Source organism: Trichoderma virens, assembly GCF_000170995.1.
Source record: "Trichoderma virens Gv29-8 chromosome Unknown TRIVIscaffold_83, whole genome shotgun sequence".
In the NCBI taxonomy this organism is placed as follows: Eukaryota; Fungi; Ascomycota; class Sordariomycetes; order Hypocreales; family Hypocreaceae; genus Trichoderma; species Trichoderma virens.
Genome location: NW_014013666.1, coordinates 37350 through 56022, shown reverse-complemented (window position 1 = coordinate 56022; position 18673 = coordinate 37350). Strand labels below are relative to the sequence as shown.

The following is an 18673-nucleotide window of genomic DNA, read 5'->3' as shown; positions in this document are numbered from 1 at the left end:
TTCCTTGAAGCCAGCCCATAAATAACCAATTTCTTATATGCCAAGTAGTAGTATAAAGTTCCTCAACCAAACCTATTGTGACAATTTGTTGTGATAACAAAATTCTAAGCTACCCTAGTAACTGAATATTGCCATGCCGTTAAAGTTCGCTGCAGCCCCGAGTGAACTTGTGTTATATAACTCAACAATTTTGGGAAGTTGTTGGTCGCCCTTTTTATTACTGTCCTGCAGGTCGATGACTGAGACAGCAGAGTTTCCCCTACGGGTATAAAGAAAATTACCCAAAAAGGCGAAATCAAAGGAACCACCTGCCTCAGCCAGAAACGGGACAACATATTTGATATCTCCACTCCTAGCATCCAGTGCGGTGATATTAGAAACTCCACCATCGCCGAGGAACACAACATCGTATTCAGGCACATATTTGATCCAGCAGGTGGCCTTTTGGCCAATAACCTCAATAGTACGGCTCACGCTGACTTTAAAGTCAGATGAAATGTCCAGTAATGCAGCGCCAAAGCTTGTATCTGCAATTGCCGCGCGTCTGTCCGAGATAAAGGTTAAAGCAAAATCAGCATGCAACTGTGGTGGTCGTGATATAACGGGCTTGTCGCTAGGCACTCCGTTAATTAATGGAAAGGCATAAATGTAGCCTGGAGTTGTGTTGTTATTACTGCCATCCCCTTTGACTGTGATAAAGATGGCAGTCTGAGAGGGGTTGAAGACGATGTCAGAGACAGTCCCAGGGGCTCCTGGTGGCGGCGTCGGCTCGTTAACCTGTAACGGCTTCAACTTACCCAAAGGCTCGAGACTACCAGTTTTCGAAATAGAATAACATTGTAAACCGGGAATAGCACCGCTATTCACCACGCAAGCAAGTCTATGTCTAGCTGAGAGTGCCACTGTGTTGGGATACTCGCCCCCAGTCGATATAGGCTTCCCTGTTAATACAGGCCGCGCGGGATCATGTTCGGGAATTTGGAATAGAGATACTGTATTGGAACCAGAGTTTAATGTAAGTAACCATGGGCCATCTACCACAAGAGCATCTTGAGAATGCAATCCAGCTGATATCGGTGGTCAGTGTATCGGTTCTTTTTCACCACATAATACTATTGATATCAGCTTCAATTATACTACTCACCAGAGATAAGTTCGCCATTTGAACCTTGAATGCCGAAGCCCTTGCCGCCGGTAGCCGTGTGGTGCGGTTGGGACAACTTGCCATCTCGGCCAATGCTAATTGAGACAACAGATGAACCTTCCGGGTTATCTTCGAGAAAATATAGCTCAGCCCCATCCGGGTATTGAGGCCTGGGAACAGCACTTGAGAGACGCATGTTAAGCGCAAGAAGGTAAAGAGATATAGTGAAACCCTTCATTGTGAATCTTTGTGTAAAAGATAATAACTTGTTGAGAGAGAGCTGGCAAGAGTGGATAGTTAAATTTGAAAAAGAATGGGCTCCTGAAAATAAAAACAATAGAGCTAGTTATTTTCGATCAAGGATCTATACTAGACCTCAGCTGTGACTGTCTTTATATCTATTTTCACAGGTGCTGAATTTTGCATGCTCGATATACTTGCCTGTCAATAGCAGGGGATTTCATAGTGACAAATCATGCCCTGAGTTTGGAATCCTTTAATGCACAGCATGCAACCTACGGCACTTTGTAGCCGGACTAGTGCTTACAAGAAGGGAATTCTGATCTCACAGCAATTCGTGCATCTCAGGCAGTAGCAGAGCTCATTGATTCTAACAGCATCCAGCCATTGTCAATTGTCATTCTTAATAAGCGGGAAAAGCCGCCATTGTGGAGGATGTTAGAAATTCCCTCAGCCCAAAAAGAGGTCGTAGTACGGATACTCCAAAAAATATATCCCACATTGAGGAGGATATGTTTCCTAAATGGTCCGCCAGCACAGGAGCATCTGGTTCACATGTGTACCCATTGAGAGCGAATGCAACCTCGACAAATGCATGGCCAGCATATCCGATATCACAAATGCAAACCTCAAAGATCTCTTCAGTGAGTTACTTAGAAAATGCGCAATTTCACTCAAAAGTATCAAGACTACCCGGGTATTCTTTTTCCGTAGTTCAGGCTTCAAGGACTCTAATAACAAAAAAGATATACGGAGGCGAAAAAACCGGGCTTCATTTTGGCCACTGTGCATCGTGCGCCAAAACGGGGATTTTTATTCAAGACATCACCACGGCGCGTTCTTTATTCACAAGGTGTTGATACGCAATATTCTTCTAAAACTATAGACAATCCAGACTCAGAACTCAATAGCTGTTTCAATTGTGTATTGAGCGGCAAATAAATAAAACAAGTAAACATATATGTGTCTAACTAACTAACCGTTTCCTTAGATCCCCATTGATAAGATAGAGGTTATCACGATCCTGAATGAGATGAAAAAGAACCCTAGCAGCGTCTCTTCCTATTACTTCACTGGATTGTGTACATTTGCTTCTCAAATTGAGCTTTGTAATCGTGATTTGGTACCACGGCTAGTAAGTTCTCCCGTGTATACTCCCGTCATTATTGTGGGTGATGCAATGCGAGCAGCGCATGTCGGTCTAGCAACAGGTATGCATCTCGCAAAAGTCGACTAGGATGAACCAGCAGGAACGCAAACATAATGAACCACATGGGCGCTGCATCGAACAAGTATATGAACAACTCATGTGATATGATGAACCCATCTTCGCCTTGCCCATACTCGATGGCCCGTACGAGACTTCTTATCAAAACTAGGCTTGCAGCCAGAAGTATGGTTCGAAAGTGGTTCTTCCAATGGACACCTGCATCTGCAGCAAATATCTTGGCCTCCGCGCAACTTATTTCCCGACTGGTATACCAAGTCATATAGCAGAATAATAAGAGGGCAGCCAGTTGGACAAGTAAGCCCCCGAAAATGACCTTGCGACTTAGCTCAATAACGCGCGTGTCCCCGGAGGCAGGCATAACCGTACCAGCAAGCTGGCTCAACAAGCATACCAGATCAATGAGGATGTATATTTTCGTCATCCATCTGGGGCTTATTAAAGATTGGCTATTCGCTTGTAGGGCATTGATAACTTTCCCCAGACTGATGTAAATTGTGGCCGTTAGAAGCGGAGCGGCTACGAGGATCAGCAGGTTTTGCTGAATCCAAGGACCAAGTCGTGCTGGGTGATGGTAGGATAGAGCTCGACCGTAATAGCCAAAAGTCTCACCTATTGCAACGGCTTCGTGAGATTTGGTTTCCTTTTCGATACATTTTGTGATGGCTTACTCATTCCCCCAATAATAAAGGGTATAAACATCCAAGCTTTGAATCTCACAATATATACCAAATGTGCCAAAGATGCCAGGCCAAATAAAGCCATGAATAGGTATCCAGCTATTTGATTCGGCCGATAGTCGTAAAACACAATGACCATTGTGCCATTTAAAACTGGGCCGAATGGCCCATCGCCCATCTCGTTCTCATCAAGATTGTCCATTTTGGAAGAGTGGATTAAGGAGAGGGAGAATGTGAGGCAGACAGAGAACGATTTGATGGTCAAGAGAAATAGAAGGCCGTATGGTATCTGTAGTTCTAATACTGCGTATCACCTTATGGTATTTATAGAAGATCCTTTTAATTAAAAGACTGTTCATTTTTGTCTTTCACTTGTAACAAAACTAAGAATACTATGAATGTTGTATCATGCGGATATTTTTCGTATGCAAATACGAAAAATGCAACCAATACCCATCGAATACTTTTAATGATCCGTTTTGGTCCGTTGAGTTTCGACCCACATGACGCGTGGGCTTCTCCACATTTGCACTTTTCCATGCCTCAGAATACATATACGTACTTTGCAAGCTCGTTGCCCTCTGCATCATTTAAAAAAAAAAAAAAAAAATTATTAAAAAAGCCAATTGTTATCGCCACCTACTATAATACATGGGCTTTGGTCCGAAGGACTGCAGCTTTGAAGCACGTTATAACTGGCGCGCGTGGAGTATTATGAGATCCCATTGCAGCAATCACACTTCTTTCATCCACCGAGGTAAATATGGCCAAACATAGCAGACGACCACACAAAAAGTCTAGGGCTGGGTGTATCAACTGTAAAAGGCGCAAAATCAAGGTAAGGCTATGTAAGTAACCGTTGGAAGGTGGCCTATAGACACTCAAAACAATCGCTGACCGGCTGTTCCTAGTGCGATGAGACGAAGCCAAGATGCTCTTCCTGTTTAAGCTTTGGCATAGTGTGTTCCTGGCCAACCTTGGATCAACAATCGCCGAAAGCGCCAAAAAGAGCAATTGTATATGCTGATGAGTTGTTACCACGCGCAGCGTCATGCCGAAGACGTAGAGGTCGGCCTAGAAACGATTGGAGAATACTGCCATCAGATGCGTGGAACGAGTCCAACGCAAATTCTGCAGTGGCAACTTTGAATATGACTGATACAGGGACCCACGCGGATGGTCTCAACTTGGAAGATACTGAGCTACTTTTGCATTTTGTTCAGTCAACAGCACAGTCACTCTCTGGTGGCTTGTCGCCCGATGACAGAATTACTAAGTTTTGGACCACAAATGCTCCTCTTATTGGACTATCGTATCCATTTGTGCTTCATCTTATATATGCCCTCACTGCATATCATATTGCGGTGCAGTGTTCTGATGAAGAGCGAAAGCTGCACTACAAGACTTTGGCATCTAAGCATTTAGCTCGTGGCACAGCGGGTTTGGCAAGTACAACCAGTCACCTGGACGACAATAACTGCGGCGCTGCCTATCTTGGAGCAACACTTATGTGCTATTGCAATTTTGCAGCAGGGCCAGGTGGGCCAGAAGACTTAATGATCTGCTATTTGGGAAATAAGCAAAATATTCGGTGGATAAATTTGGTCAGTGGTCTTCGTCTTATCCGCGAAGCCTTTACGCCGAGTGCACTTTTCGCAGGGCTGATGTCACCGTTGAGTCCTTTGCCAGGTAGTCCAGCAAAAAAGGCTCCCCAGATGCCTCTTTGCAAAAAGCTCGGCCAGGCTCAATTACAATGGCACTCGGCGTTGGCAGACTTGAAGCGCTTTGTAATCCTACAGGAGGGAACGTATGCCAAACTCTGTCTTCACCCCATTGCTGAACTTGTTAAGTTGTTTGAAGGTATATACGGTGACGAGAGCGGTAACTGCGGAGTCTCGCAAGATTACCAGTACGTGTTAGGCTGGTTGTATCGACTGTATGGAGAGTACATACAGGCAATTCGGTCCGAGGATTCGGCCGCACTGGCAATTCTGACTTATTTTGCAGTTCTGCTTAAGACGGTAGAGGAATGGTGGTTGAAGGGATGGGCGGAACATGTTTGCATCGCTATCAGAGATATTGTGAATGGCAACCTTGGACCACTTATAGATTGGCCGATAAATCATGTTTTTGTAAGTCATGAGTTGGAACCAAAATATAGCTGGCATCGTAAAAGACATGGGCAGTATACCAATACACTAAGAAACTACAAATTCCATATCAAGGCTTATTGTTAGTATATAGTATGCAGCAGTTTAACGAATACTTTTGCAACCTAGTCCCTCGTAACGCCAATTCTTTTTAAACAACTGGTTCCGTTATAATACTGACTACAATGATGATTGTTGGCCTAATCTTTTGCCCTGTTGACTTAGCGGTATGACGGATCGTTATACGGTAATTGTAATTGTAGTTGGTGACCTAGGGAGTTTGATTCTGGCCTGCTGTTCGGTTGTAAGCTGAATTATATTAGGCTTTCTTGTAAATCACTCCCCTTCTGACCCGCAATTGGCTCTCAAACGCGAATTGGCTCCGAAATCAATATAACCCTTCTTTACAGACATTTACAGACAGCAGCTCTGGTCGAAAAAGAACAAAGCCATAATTTTGGAATCTAGTACAGAAAATACGAAATTCCAAGGCAGAAATAAATTTATGTGGCCGCAAAGGCTGATTGCCTTCCATCCTCTTTGTCTATATAATCTACGATTTATCTGCTTATCTTATAAGCAACTAGATCGTGTCTATGATAAACAACGCAGATCGAAGGTATTCATCTCCGCTAAAATACGCATACATGAAAATATGATAGAGTGTGTTCAGAGCTACGAAACCTTGCCACACTTAGCTGTGATAGACTACGGACATATGTTAAATAAGGTGTAGTAAGGTGATGCACACTTAATGGCATGGAAGTCGATGCCACCGCCACCGGCTCTAATCCCGAGGATAAGGACAAGCAGAGCTGCTGAAACTTGGGAAAAGAACTAGCTGTTGCTTGTGACCACCCTACAGGCTCCTGCAATCGGTCTATGCTCAAGACGTAACGATAGACTACTGTCCAAATTGACTCAAAAACCACATTTCCTAGAAATATATTAACGGGAGTTATTATTTCTTGCCTGGCTGGAGGAAGTCTCGCAGAAATGTTATAGAAAATATTAACTCTGGTAGAGGAGCAGCTTTACTTTTGACTCACAACTGCCTTGGTCGTACCCCACTGTACTGATTAAGCCAGGCTTCGCTCCAGGATCCACGCTGCTAATGTAGCTGCATTGCTGTCTAAAACTACTGATGATGTGTGTGGTAAATCTCGCACTAGAACTGTGGGCCGTAGCATTGGTTGGGTCGTATCGACAGGGGTTTAGTGGTAGTAATGTCGCAGGCGGGAGGAAGTTGGGTGGTAGGTGCCGTCTATGGATCTCTAGGAATTCTTTTTAATAGGCACCTACATCCTGCCACCTCCCTTACCTTGCAAAATATCCTCTTTTATCCATCCCTTCGCTAACTTTTCTCCGTCTACATATACGTTTAAGATATTCTTTCCATTACTGCTATTTACCACCTTTTGTTATCATGGGTTTCACCGACCTCCTTGCCGACACTGGCCTTGCCGGTGAGCCATCGCAAAAGCTGTATACACCTGCCACGAAACTACTCTGCTGACAATATTGTAGTGCTCAATAACTGGCTATTGACTCGCTCCTATGTCACTGGGTATAGTTGACTCCCTTTAACGAAATATTCTCAATACCTACTTATATCATTTGATACAACAATTACGCCCACGGCGCTTTCAACTGTTTTAAGACAAAATCGCAGTAGACTTGCTTTGTCTAAAAATACGTTCTGTGCCAGTGCCCTCTTTGTCCCTCCCAATCACAATATATCACCTACTACTGACCTTATTTTCGCTAAATTCTGATCCCTTCAAATAGCTACGCTCCTACCCAGGCCGACGTCGCTTGTTTCAAGGCCCTTCAGGGTTCCCCCGATTCTGCCAAATACCCTCACGCTGCTCGATGGTACAAGCACATTGCCACCTTCGAGGACGAGTTTTCCACCCTTAGCGGAGATACTACCAAGCCCTATACTGCCTATGGCCCTGACTTCGCTGAAGTCACCTTGAACGCCACTAAGGTCCCCGCCGCCGAAGAGAATGATGATGATGTCGACCTGTTCGGCAGTGACGATGAGGAAGAGGACGCTGAGGCCGTCCGTATCCGTGAGGAGCGTTTGGCAGAGTACCGTAAAAAGAAGGAGGGCAAGGCAAAACCCGCTGCCAAATCTGTTGTTACTCTGGACGTGAAGCCCTGGGGTAAGTTGAAATATTGTTCTGTCTTAAGCTCCAGCTTGCCTATCCTGAATGCGTGATGGTTTAAGTTGAAGGCTATTAATGATAAACGAGCTAACTGGAGTTGAAGATGACGAGACAGACATGATTGCCCTCGAGGCGGCTGTTCGTGGCATCGAAAAGGATGGCCTGGTCTGGGGTCAATCTAAGCTGGTCGCTATTGGTTTCGGTATCAAGAAGCTGCAAATCAATCTGGTTGTTGAGGACGACAAAGTCTCTACTGATGAGCTTCAGGAAGAGATTCAGGAGTTTGAGGATTACGTTCAGTCTACCGATGTTGTTGCTATGCAGAAGCTGTAAGCAGGGTTGAGGGGGGTAAATAATACCGATATACGAATCTTCATGGAATGATGAAAAGTGCAAGTAGCTGTTGCTAAAAGATTACTTGGAGATTGCTTCGACGCAAATAAATGTGCAGGATGACAAAGTGATTAGTCGTAGACAAGAGCAACTGTAGGATAAGTCTCGTTCATATATTTTTTTATGTGTGATGATGGGCTCATCTCGATGCACAAAGGGCAGCTTTGAGCGTTGGCGATGGAGAGACTTAACGACACCGCCAGGGTAAGCAATCCATCTTAGCGTCCTATCCGGTTTATGATTCTATATCCTTCCATTAACATGTGGTACTTTATTTCCCCTATCTGTGAACATAAGGCAGCGGATGCCTATTTCTACCTTTATCAATCGCATTCATAACTTAGATCGCACCAAGTAGGCAGGTCTTTATTATTTCTTCTAATTGGAGTCTATCATATATCCGTGTAGCAAGGTATCATAGTGCCAGTATGATCTAATTGGTTCATTGAGTTCTAGACTATCAAGCCCGGCCATCATTCAATAGACGCAGTTTGCTATACTACAACCCCGAAGAACAGATTACACAGAGTATCAATAATTTGTTTACCCTCAGCATCGTGACTCAGAGTCACATCGCTCGGGTGTTGACACGCAACGTAGTAATAGCGGCTCATTAGGCTAGCTGTTTCTGTATTAAACACAAACATAAGAGGATTGCCAGTACTACACTGTAATAATAGACGTGATATGTCTTTTTGTCCATTGCAGGCCCATCAGATGTGGAAATTCTGTAGGCGAGGATACAGGATAAGAACAGCTGCAGAACACACATGGGTGCAATCTTTATATCTTTATCCATTACTTTATATCCAATATAGCACAGGCATGTCCCAAAGGTGAGAACGAAAAGGGAGGTTCCTGTTCGAAGAGCATTTATGCCTCGGTCAGAAAGCAACATAGGAAGAGTTTTCCTTTTGCTTTTTCGGTCACCCTCAAGATCGTGAAATTCTTGAATGTGAATGGTTGCCATGAACCAGACAAAAATGCTACAGTCGATAGCAAAGCTGATGTTCCAAGCTTCCACATTTCTTGCCAGAACCGAGTTTAAGAGCCGCCCGAGGATGCAGTATGAAAAGGAGGCGAAGTAGTTGCGCATAAACCAACTAAACCACTTGGGCCATACATAACATACTGTAATCAAAACCTCCCAGTGCAAAAGATGCAGCATGGGCCAGACGCCAAAGAGACGATAGAGAGCGACAGGCCCCAACGTCCACGCCAACACCCAGCGTGTCTTAGCTTGTTTGATGGTGATGAGACCAGCGGGAATAGGACGATGTGGCTTGTTTATATAGTCTTCATCTGGAGACGAAGTTTGGTTGGCGATATCAAAGACATAGTTGCAAAGAATCCATAGAATGGCCGTCTCTGTGAGCAATGGGATTGTTTTTGCCAGCGATAAGGGTGTTTGGACGACTCTGGATAGCAGCCCACCCATGAAAATGAAAAGAAAACCAATTGCATTCGATTTTAATAGTCGAACGGTTACATCCAGTTCGCGGAGTACCGCAGAGGGTGTTCCCACAAACGAATCAGATCGTAATTTCTTTTCTTCATTCATATTGAATGGCTTCGGAAGATAGAAAACAGATATATGATTCTAGTTGCCAAGTAGGCATAAAATAAAGTGCTGAATGATGCTGTTTGAATGCCTTAGTCTGGATTCTCAAGCATTGTTGTCAATTTTATATTTCTGTGTTGTTATGCTTATTCACTTTGAACCATGACAGCTTCGTTTCTTGCAATGTATTCCTCTTGAACCGTATCGTATTTGTCTGATCCTACGCGCCTTCCAAATACAACTGAGTTCCACTAGATGTTACTAGATGTTGGCCCTCTATCGTACACAGTGGTTTTGTGGTGTAATATCTGCTTACTATGGACCTTGACAGCCTCGCTTCGGCCTTCGTATCCATCTTGAACTGTATGTCAAGTCAGCTATCTTTGGGCCAAGACATCTTTGTTCCTTGCCTCGTGTCCTGCTTGAACATTGCCTTGTTCCTTTGATCCTGCGCTCCTTCTAAATGCAACTGAGTCCCACTGGATGTTACTTGATGTTAGTCCTCCATTCTGCATAAATATCGAGTAATTCCTGAATAGCAGCCAAGAGGCGGTACACCGTAAGCTAACAAAGAGTTATAAATCATGTAGACTTGTTGATTATTCATAGAATGGATGAACCTCTGACGCAAGCTGGACCCATTATGCCCTGCCTGCAATTACTATACCCCTGAAAGGGAGGGATCGCCAATGCTGAAGACATCCATTCAGGAAAGATCTACACAACGTCAATCGGTGAATTCTACAATATTGATAAGTTTGAGCCATTTACATCATACGCTTGCAATAGAATGATCTATATTTACAATGTAGTTGATAGTGATAGTGTCAGGAGCCAAGGCACAAAGACAAGAGTGATGAAGATCAAAAGTTGGAACAAAGCGAACTCGCACAGATGCCGCGGCTACGTGGCAATATGGATTGTATTTATCTCTGATTTCGTTCAACAAAGAGAGAAAGCTCTTGTTTTATAGCGTTCCCTTAAGCCAAAATACCTAGTTCAATTTTTATTGCTTCTTTGTCGCAAGAAAGCATCCAGATCTCTGACAGGTAGCCTCAACGCATGAATATGCATATATTCTTACACTTAGAAAACGCTCTTAAATAACTCTCCATGTGACATATTATGATGCACTCTACTCCTGAATTTATTCACGAGTGAGGTTTAGAGTTTGCTTTTTTACGGGGACTTTATAATATCTTACGGAGTACATGGCGTGATAATTTTTGCAACCTTCTCCACTACATATGTAAGTGCTCCTACGATGCAACAGACTGTTGGTTCCAAGCAAACAACCAACGAAAGCCCACAAATCAAGGCTGTGCCATGTCAACAGAAAATTCTTTCATAACAATCCCACCCTTTATATGCATGTGTGTGGGGCACGGGTTTCGTTCCGCAGTCCCTGCCATGTAATTTATAATCGCATTGCGGGAAGGATGTCAAAGGATGTATATCCGGATGTATTATTAATTAGACAAGATAGCAGTTGATAATTTTGTTATATGGCGAACAGAAACAAGACAAATGGGAACCTCTGATCGAGTTCACCTTTGATATACTTCTTGAGTATACCAGCCATTGTGACCAAGCCTCGATAGAATTCAATACTTTCGTCTTCTATTCTCTCTTGTATTTACTAACACACTAGCTATGCGATCTAATGTCATTAAGCCTAAGAAACCCGAGTCAGCCCATTTTATAGGTGACCAAGCCATACTCGTATCCGTCCCCCCACCATGAAAGATACGGATATTGCTGTCGGATATCTGCTACAGGGGAAGCGTGATTGGTTCACGGCTGCAGTTCATCCTTCACCAAGCCTGCCGAAAGACATTGCAAGGACCTTGTCTCGGAATACGACTCTAAAAATGCCAATACGCGTTCTGTTGGCTCTGTACCCTTGTTATGGTGCACGGCTTGGTATGAATGGAAGAACCTTTGTCAAATATCCCTGGGACTCTAATATGCAGGATGGGTAATATTTGTAACGATAAAGCGGGAAGTGGTTCCTGTCTCCAGAAAGGTAAGGGAAAAGCGGGAGGTAAGTGGGGAGAGATGGGGCCGTGAGTCACATTCAACCAACAGTCTGACCCTCCGCTTGGCATGTTTAGAAAGCCTGCCGACATACTGAGAGGAGATGTGATAAGCATTGCCGGACAATCCAGCGTCATTCAACTTTGCTTTGTTGTAATAGCGTATAGAGCAACCTATAATAATTTACCGGCACATCATTGGCAGACAAACTCGACCGGTGGGCGGCTCAATTAATAAGAACCGCATGACAGTGTATCATTCTATTGAAGAGTATCTTTTCGAACCACTGGGTGGTCTATAAACCACTGATCTCTGATAAGATCCTCAGAAAACATACAACTGACGTCTAAACTATTGAAACAACATAAAGCACAAGATCAAGGAATAATGTTGGCAAACATTTTGTTTTCCTCGAGCAGTTTATCTGATGCTCTTTGTGACCCTAATGTGGCTGTTGGAGTGTTTTTTTTTTTCATTATTTACACTATTCTGAAAGCTTCTTACCGGCTCTGGTTTCATCCATTAGCCGGTTTCCCCGGGCCTAAGTTTGCAGCTGTGACAACTGGCTACGAGTTTTACTATAGTGTCATCAAAGATGGCATGTTCCTTTGGAAGCTCATAGAGTTGCACGAACAATATGGCAAGTGCAAGGTTCTTGCCCTATCCTCCTGCCCATCGATTACTGATAAAATGTATTAGGCCCAGTTGTCCGCATCACCCCAAATGAGCTTCACTTTAGCGACCCCGAATTCCATAGCGAGATTTACTCCGGTCACAAGAACCCAAAAGACAAATATGCGCCATTCTACCACTTCACTGGTGCTACACAGTCTGCATTTGAGACACACGACCACAAGCTGCATAACTCCCGCCGCCAGCCGCTGATGAGCGCTTTTTCCAAACGATCAATTGTGGCTATCGAGCCACTGATTTTAGAAAAAGTCAATATGCTCTCACAGAGATTCGAAACAGCTTATCTGAATAAAACCGTTATCAAGCTGGACTCTGCCTTCTCAGCTCTAACAGCAGATATCACTTCACAGTACGCATACGGTCGGTGCTTCGGCTACCTGGAAGACAAAGATTTCAAGAATGACATTCGAGAGAGCTTACTTGCGAGTCTTACTTTGTTTCACATTGTCAGATTCTTCCCCATCGTTATGAAGGGAGCAAAAGTCTTGCCGTTTCGAGTGGTTCAGTCTCTAAATCCCATGTTAAGTAAGGTGCTAGGCCTTCGGAAACTAATCAACGCTATTACAATTGAAGAACTTCATACAATGAAGCAAGGAAAGACCAGCGATGCAATGTTAATACAAGTACTCAATAACCCAAGCATCCCAGAATCGGAGAGAAGTCTGGAGAGGCTCAATGATGAGGGCTTTGTTTTCATGAATGCAGGAACTACAACAGGAAAGACACTGGCTTTCATTATGTTTCATTTACTTAAAGACAACGGAGCTTACTACAGTGTACTCCAACAGGAACTTATAAAGACCTTTCCAGAGGGTATGGAACGTTTAACATGGAAAGACCTGGAAACCCTGCCATACCTGGTAAGTCCGTTGAATTAGCCCGTACTTTCCGATCTAATACTTGGTAGAGGGGCGTCATCTATGAAGGTCTTCGCTTGTCCATTGGACCATTGACTAGACTCCCCCGGGTTGCCCCTACTGAACCACTTATTTACCAGGGCCGTGCTATCCCACCAGGTGTACGTACCCTTTCTCAAACGATGACTCTGTGGAAGGGGTGAAACTATGATTAACAACCATTAGACTGGAATAAGCGAGTGTAATTACTTTCTTCATATGGACCCTGTTCTTTTCCCAAACCCTGCAAAGTACCTTCCACAGCGTTGGATTACTGCTGAAGAGAATGGAGAGCGTCTGCAAAAGTATATTGTTACGTTCGGCAAAGGAACAAGGCACTGTCTAGGCATGAAGTACGTATTTACAGCATCCAAGGCCTGCTCAATTACTTCTGCTTTCGTTGGGTCCCTACTAATATGTTCCCGTGCTTTTATAACTTTAGTTTGGCATATGCAGAAATGTTCATGACAGTTGCTGTCATAGTTAGACGATTCTGTCTAGAACTACATGAGACGACAGAAGCGGATGTAGAAGTTATTAAGGATAGGATTTTCGGATACCCTCGAAATCCATCTCAAGGCGTCCGTGTTTTAACGACAAAGCTTACTTAGCAATGTAAAAACCAACACATTAGTTTAGCATTACCTACAACTTAACTTTTGAAAAGCCCTAAAAGATTACACTATTCACAACTTGAAAACTACGATTAACTAAATTTTAAATATAAATATATAGTCATTATGTTTTCCCCCCAACAAAAAAAAAATACTCCAAGTTTATATAGAGATCTACAGGAGACCTATGCCGCCATCAAGATTTCGGTTCGTCCCTGCGTCATGCGACCCTTAATTAAACTACCGTAGCCGCCTGCTGTTTAACAAAGTCACAACACCGGAGCTCGCGAAAGAATTAAACCGTGGAAGCAGCGATCATGAGATGTCTCACTCATGGTTGAAAGCCTTCATGCCCCGACAGTATAACATATAAGCATATAGGGAGATCTTCAAGCGGTCGTGTCAATTTTAACACTAGAGCTGTTGGGAACAGGGTAGCTGCAGCTAAGGGTTAAAATTGACACGCGGCGTGGCTTGAAGCGCAAAGCCGGGAGATCTTGTCATCACGCACGAATATGGGGCTCAGCTTGCTTATGATGCCGCCAAATGGAGATGAATAAGAATGTAAGAACCAATTCCGGGGTCCCCAAACCTGCGCCTCTTTTTGACATTGTTCAGCTTGGTGAAAGGTAACAGGGCGGGGCAGGATTTATTTGTTAATACACCTTTCACGATAAAACCTCCCGCCACATTGGCAGGTGGTCTTGGTCAGAATTCAATCCATGCATCCTTTCTTCAGTCGTTAGATGAAGACTTCAAGGAGTATTATAATTTGTCCTTTGCACATAAACCGCCTGGGTACACGGCCAAAATTGCAGATATTTGTGCGGCGCCAAAACGGTACAGCCAGCATTGGTGCCGTGCATTGGAACCCTTTATCAATGACATCAAGATACCTTCCGATGACGGGCACCACATTATGGCTTGAGAGTACAGCTCAGATGCACAAACGTCTCCGTTTGGCCTTGGGCTATATCCCGTGTATACCAACTTCCATGTAAGTAGTTTTACTTGCCGATCGCTCTTTGGAAAGCTTTTCTTACTGTATTCAAAGGAGGTGGCTACACCCTTGGGCATTTGACCGTCGATACTGTTGAAATGAAAAAAGGGAATTATTTTTCAGAAGGCTATTGAGGTTTATATTCCAACAGATACAGAGCTGTGTATACTGATTCGCAATCGAGTTGGCATCCTGGTCATTGATGTAGACTACCGTCTGCGGTAGGTATAATGCTGTACATAAACTCAAGCTAAATATGCCAAGTCTCGGGTATAGAGAATGTTTCCTTACAAGGCTACGATGACGCCTGGTCTGTGATTAAATGGGTACGTATATAATACCTCTTACAGATAAAACATGTTACTAACGCTTTGTAGATGTACAGCCACAATCTTGAATTGAACACGCTATCAGGCTCTATATCCATCGGAGGCATCTCGGCCGGCGGCCACACAAGCGAAGTATGCCATCAGCTTGTGCGAGACACACGTCTTCTGCTTAAGCTTGGTATGTGTATACTTGCGCTATTTATTGCTACACTATACTGACCAGTGTATAAGCTATTCATGTGATATCAGCGATAACGTTGCATCTTGATTTGAATAAGGCCGTAGACTCAACGTACCCTTCGTTTGTGAAGAACGAGTTTTCCCTATGTTTAGATTGGCAATGCATGAAATTTTTCATAGATAATATTGTGCCTAAGTATGACGCTCAACAAAGAGGTATAGAAAACCATCTTCGCTTTTTTGCGAGCCCTATTGATGGCGACCTTCGGGGTGTCTGCAAGACCTTTGTTGCAACCGCTAAATTCGATTTGGTGTGGGACAAGAGCTAGGCGTATGCGCAAAAACTATGGGAAGCGGGTGTTGCCGTTACTGTTAGGCGGTATACTGGTATTCTGCACTGATTACGTATCTTACAAATATTCGCAAAGCGCAGATGTATCCGGGCAATGTTTGCCCTGTGTTGAAAGAGGCACAGTGCGCGTGATAGATTCTTGGGCTGTAATACAAGGCATAATGCAAATTATAACGTAAGTTCATTTGATAAATAATTTAATTTATAGTCTCAATATATACTGGTGGATGAACCTCTACAACTAGGCAGGGAAATAACTGGACATTTACTTCAACGCAATGTATTAGCTAAACTAGCTCAGTAGTACCAACTGGGTAATAATTATCCAAAAATTTACGGCAAGGAAGTAATAATAACCTTATTATAACGAACTGTGCATATAAAGGTTGATAAAGATATATATTCCCGAGGGATAAATTGTAGTTTAGGGTTGCATTGGCGGATAATTTACGCGGTTCAGGCAATATCTTTTACTGTACAACCTGTAAATAGTAGTAAGATGTAGATATAATCTACGTGTTTTGACTATTAACTCGTTATCTAACCAAGAAAAGTACATGAAATGCAGTGCTCACTTGGTGTTCACTCATAGTACGAGTAAACACTTTCTGAATCCACTGTTTTACTCTTTGTTTCCGGTAGCTGGTATAAATACCTCTATCATAAAAAAGAAGTCTGGTTACATCCTAGCTAAGAAGTTAGGGTATAAACTCTATAAACTGTCTGAAGTAATCAATGTTTTCATGTGCTAGCTTAACGAGCGGCTGTGAGCACGCGAGTGCCAATCCTTTCTAGCCGCTGTAACCTTCTCCGCAAAATTGATGCTGTATATCGGGACAAGACCTTCCATTGTTCTACTTCTGGGGTAAATTATTTAGCCGCGATAGTATATTGTCTTCGCTTTTAAATTGACGGGTAATGTGGCACTCTAAGAGGAAACTGGATTTCTGCAGTAGGGAGCCAGTTGGATGGGCTGTGTACGGTACCTAAGGGCAGCCATCGCGCATAAATACAGACATGATAATCTTGCATTGGATATATGTCGAATAATTATTTCGGGCGTACAAAGAAACAGGATTTACTCCGTACTACTTACAAACATGACCCAGAAGCTCACTAGCCTCCTTGTCACCGCATTGACGGTGGCCACCGGCGTTATCGGACACGGACATGTCAACAACATAGTCATCAACGGGGCATACTATCAAGGCTACGATCCAACACTGTTTCCATATGAACCAAACCCGCCCATTGTAGTGGGCTGGACGGCTAGTGATACTGACAACGGTAAATGCCTCTCATCCTGATCTGTAAACTCTTCCCAGTCCGTTATATTTATACTACTCGGCAGGCTTCGTCGCGCCCGATGCATATCAATCACCCGACATCATCTGCCATAGGAATGCCACCAATGCTCGAGGACACGCGTCTGTCATGGCCGGATCCTCTGTACTCATCCAGTGGGTACCGATTCCGTGGCCACACCCAGGCCCCGTCCTCGACTACTTGGCCAACTGCAATGGTGATTGCGAGACTGTAGATAAGACAACGCTTGAATTTTTCAAGATTGATGGTATTGGTCTCATCAGTGGCGGAAATCCGGGCAGATGGGCCTCAGACGTGCTGATCGGCAACAATGGTACCTGGGTTGTGCAGATCCCCGCGGATCTCGAGACAGGCAACTACGTGCTACGCCACGAACTCATTGCCTTACACAGCGCAGGGTCAGTAGACGGCGCCCAGAACTACCCTCAGTGCTTCAATCTCGCCGTCACAGGCACCGGATCCCTGCAGCCAACCGGCGTCCTAGGAACCAAACTTTACCAAGAGTCGGACCCTGGCATTCTCTTCAACATTTACACCAGCCCACTGACGTATACAATTCCTGGCCCTACCGTTGTATCAGGCCTCCCTTCAAGCGTCACACAGAGGAGCTCCACCGCGACGGCCACCAGCATCGCAACAGTTCCCGGCAGTGTCAGCACTGGAGGGACGAGCAGTAAAACTACAACGGTGCCGAGATCGACGTCATCGGCCACAACCAGACGCAGCTCTTCCTCCGCTATCACAACCTCGGCGCCCGCTGGCCCCAGCCAGACTTTATATGGCCAGTGCGGTGGCAGCGGATACTCTGGCCCGACCATCTGCGCCTCGCCAGCCGTTTGCTCTACCTTGAATCCCTACTATGCCCAGTGTCTTACCAGATAATCATAACGGCCGGTACATTTATGCGGATCTTTGAAACATCCATATACACACGCTGGCTGGTGAGCCAAACCCCTCAGTTATCTAGCAAAAGGAGGAACGGTCTTTTACCCTGCTGGATTTTGGCATTGTAGACTCCTCGAATTACTGGAGAAGTCTATATTTATAGTGATATTCTTATACTAGCAACAAGCCTTTATGGTGGGCACTCCCAAAAAATTGTCGGACCATCCGACAGGGTAGATCATTGGATTATCGAGATGATCCAGTGATCCACGACAGGATTTTGAAGAAAGTTAATGATCCAGCTCGGCCAACTCAGTTATACCTCTGCTTTATACCACTCATTCAGATAGTTTAGATAGCCATTGCTAACATAGCAATTAGATTGGAATTACGATTTTTTCTTACTAGTTACATGATAGTATTAATTGTCCGAAGCCTCTAACCTGTCCGCCAATATAAACTAAAGGACCCTAGACAAGGTTTTACCCTCGGAAATCCATTTTGATATAATTGCAGCTATATACAGGTTAAGTTTAAAATCAAGATGAGAGCTTGAATAATGCTGTATATTAGCTATATTAGGCAAAAACATTTCACATTTTGTATTTTAGCCGCAAATATGTATGAGGTTAAGTGCCAATCTATATAGGCAAAGCGGTTTAATACTACTATACTTGGGTTGTAAATTTTACAAAGTGCTGCTTGAACAAAATCGTAAGCAAGTCTGGAGCAAATCAAGAACACTAGGCACAACAGAAAGGCATTGCAATATAAATAAGTCTTGCCCTATGCTC

At 43.9% G+C, this 18673-nt stretch overlaps 7 protein-coding genes across 7 annotated transcripts; 4 read left to right on the top strand and 3 right to left on the bottom strand.

The window, feature by feature from the left end:
- Nucleotides 1-114: 114 nt before the first annotated feature.
- On the bottom strand, nucleotides 115-1382 carry TRIVIDRAFT_46209 (uncharacterized protein; the record flags this gene model as incomplete). The annotated part of the gene is made up of 2 exons (XM_014098106.1): nucleotides 115-1067; nucleotides 1145-1382. The coding sequence occupies 2 exons, from the start codon at nucleotides 1380-1382 to the stop codon at nucleotides 115-117; spliced, it is 1191 nt and encodes a 396-aa protein (XP_013953581.1).
- A 1219-nt stretch (nucleotides 1383-2601) lies between these two features.
- On the bottom strand, nucleotides 2602-3470 carry TRIVIDRAFT_24959 (uncharacterized protein; the record flags this gene model as incomplete). The annotated part of the gene is made up of 2 exons (XM_014098105.1): nucleotides 2602-3224; nucleotides 3284-3470. Coding segments are annotated over 2 exons (810 nt in total), but the record flags the coding sequence as incomplete, so codon positions are not given.
- A 567-nt stretch (nucleotides 3471-4037) lies between these two features.
- On the top strand, nucleotides 4038-5529 carry TRIVIDRAFT_156269 (uncharacterized protein; the record flags this gene model as incomplete). Its single annotated transcript, XM_014098104.1, has 2 exons — nucleotides 4038-4130; nucleotides 4204-5529. Coding segments are annotated over 2 exons (1419 nt in total), but the record flags the coding sequence as incomplete, so codon positions are not given.
- A 1246-nt stretch (nucleotides 5530-6775) lies between these two features.
- Nucleotides 6776-8050, top strand: TRIVIDRAFT_111661 (uncharacterized protein; the record flags this gene model as incomplete). Its single annotated transcript, XM_014098103.1, has 4 exons — nucleotides 6776-6908; nucleotides 6970-7009; nucleotides 7231-7610; nucleotides 7717-8050. The coding sequence occupies 4 exons, from the start codon at nucleotides 6869-6871 to the stop codon at nucleotides 7944-7946; spliced, it is 690 nt and encodes a 229-aa protein (XP_013953578.1).
- A 199-nt stretch (nucleotides 8051-8249) lies between these two features.
- On the bottom strand, nucleotides 8250-9494 carry TRIVIDRAFT_213560 (uncharacterized protein; the record flags this gene model as incomplete). Its single annotated transcript, XM_014098102.1, has 1 exon — nucleotides 8250-9494. The coding sequence occupies one exon, from the start codon at nucleotides 9442-9444 to the stop codon at nucleotides 8620-8622; it is 825 nt and encodes a 274-aa protein (XP_013953577.1).
- Nucleotides 9495-11991: 2497 nt separating this feature from the next.
- TRIVIDRAFT_193333 (uncharacterized protein) lies at nucleotides 11992-13804 on the top strand (the record flags this gene model as incomplete). The annotated part of the gene is made up of 5 exons (XM_014098101.1): nucleotides 11992-12244; nucleotides 12304-13157; nucleotides 13205-13315; nucleotides 13380-13546; nucleotides 13636-13804. 5 exons carry the CDS (start codon nucleotides 11992-11994, stop codon nucleotides 13802-13804), a joined length of 1554 nt encoding a protein of 517 aa, XP_013953576.1.
- A 2929-nt stretch (nucleotides 13805-16733) lies between these two features.
- Nucleotides 16734-18283, top strand: TRIVIDRAFT_76869 (glycoside hydrolase family 61 protein; the record flags this gene model as incomplete). Its single annotated transcript, XM_014098100.1, has 2 exons — nucleotides 16734-16955; nucleotides 17020-18283. The coding sequence occupies 2 exons, from the start codon at nucleotides 16769-16771 to the stop codon at nucleotides 17874-17876; spliced, it is 1044 nt and encodes a 347-aa protein (XP_013953575.1).
- Between the last annotated feature and the right edge of the window lie 390 nt (nucleotides 18284-18673).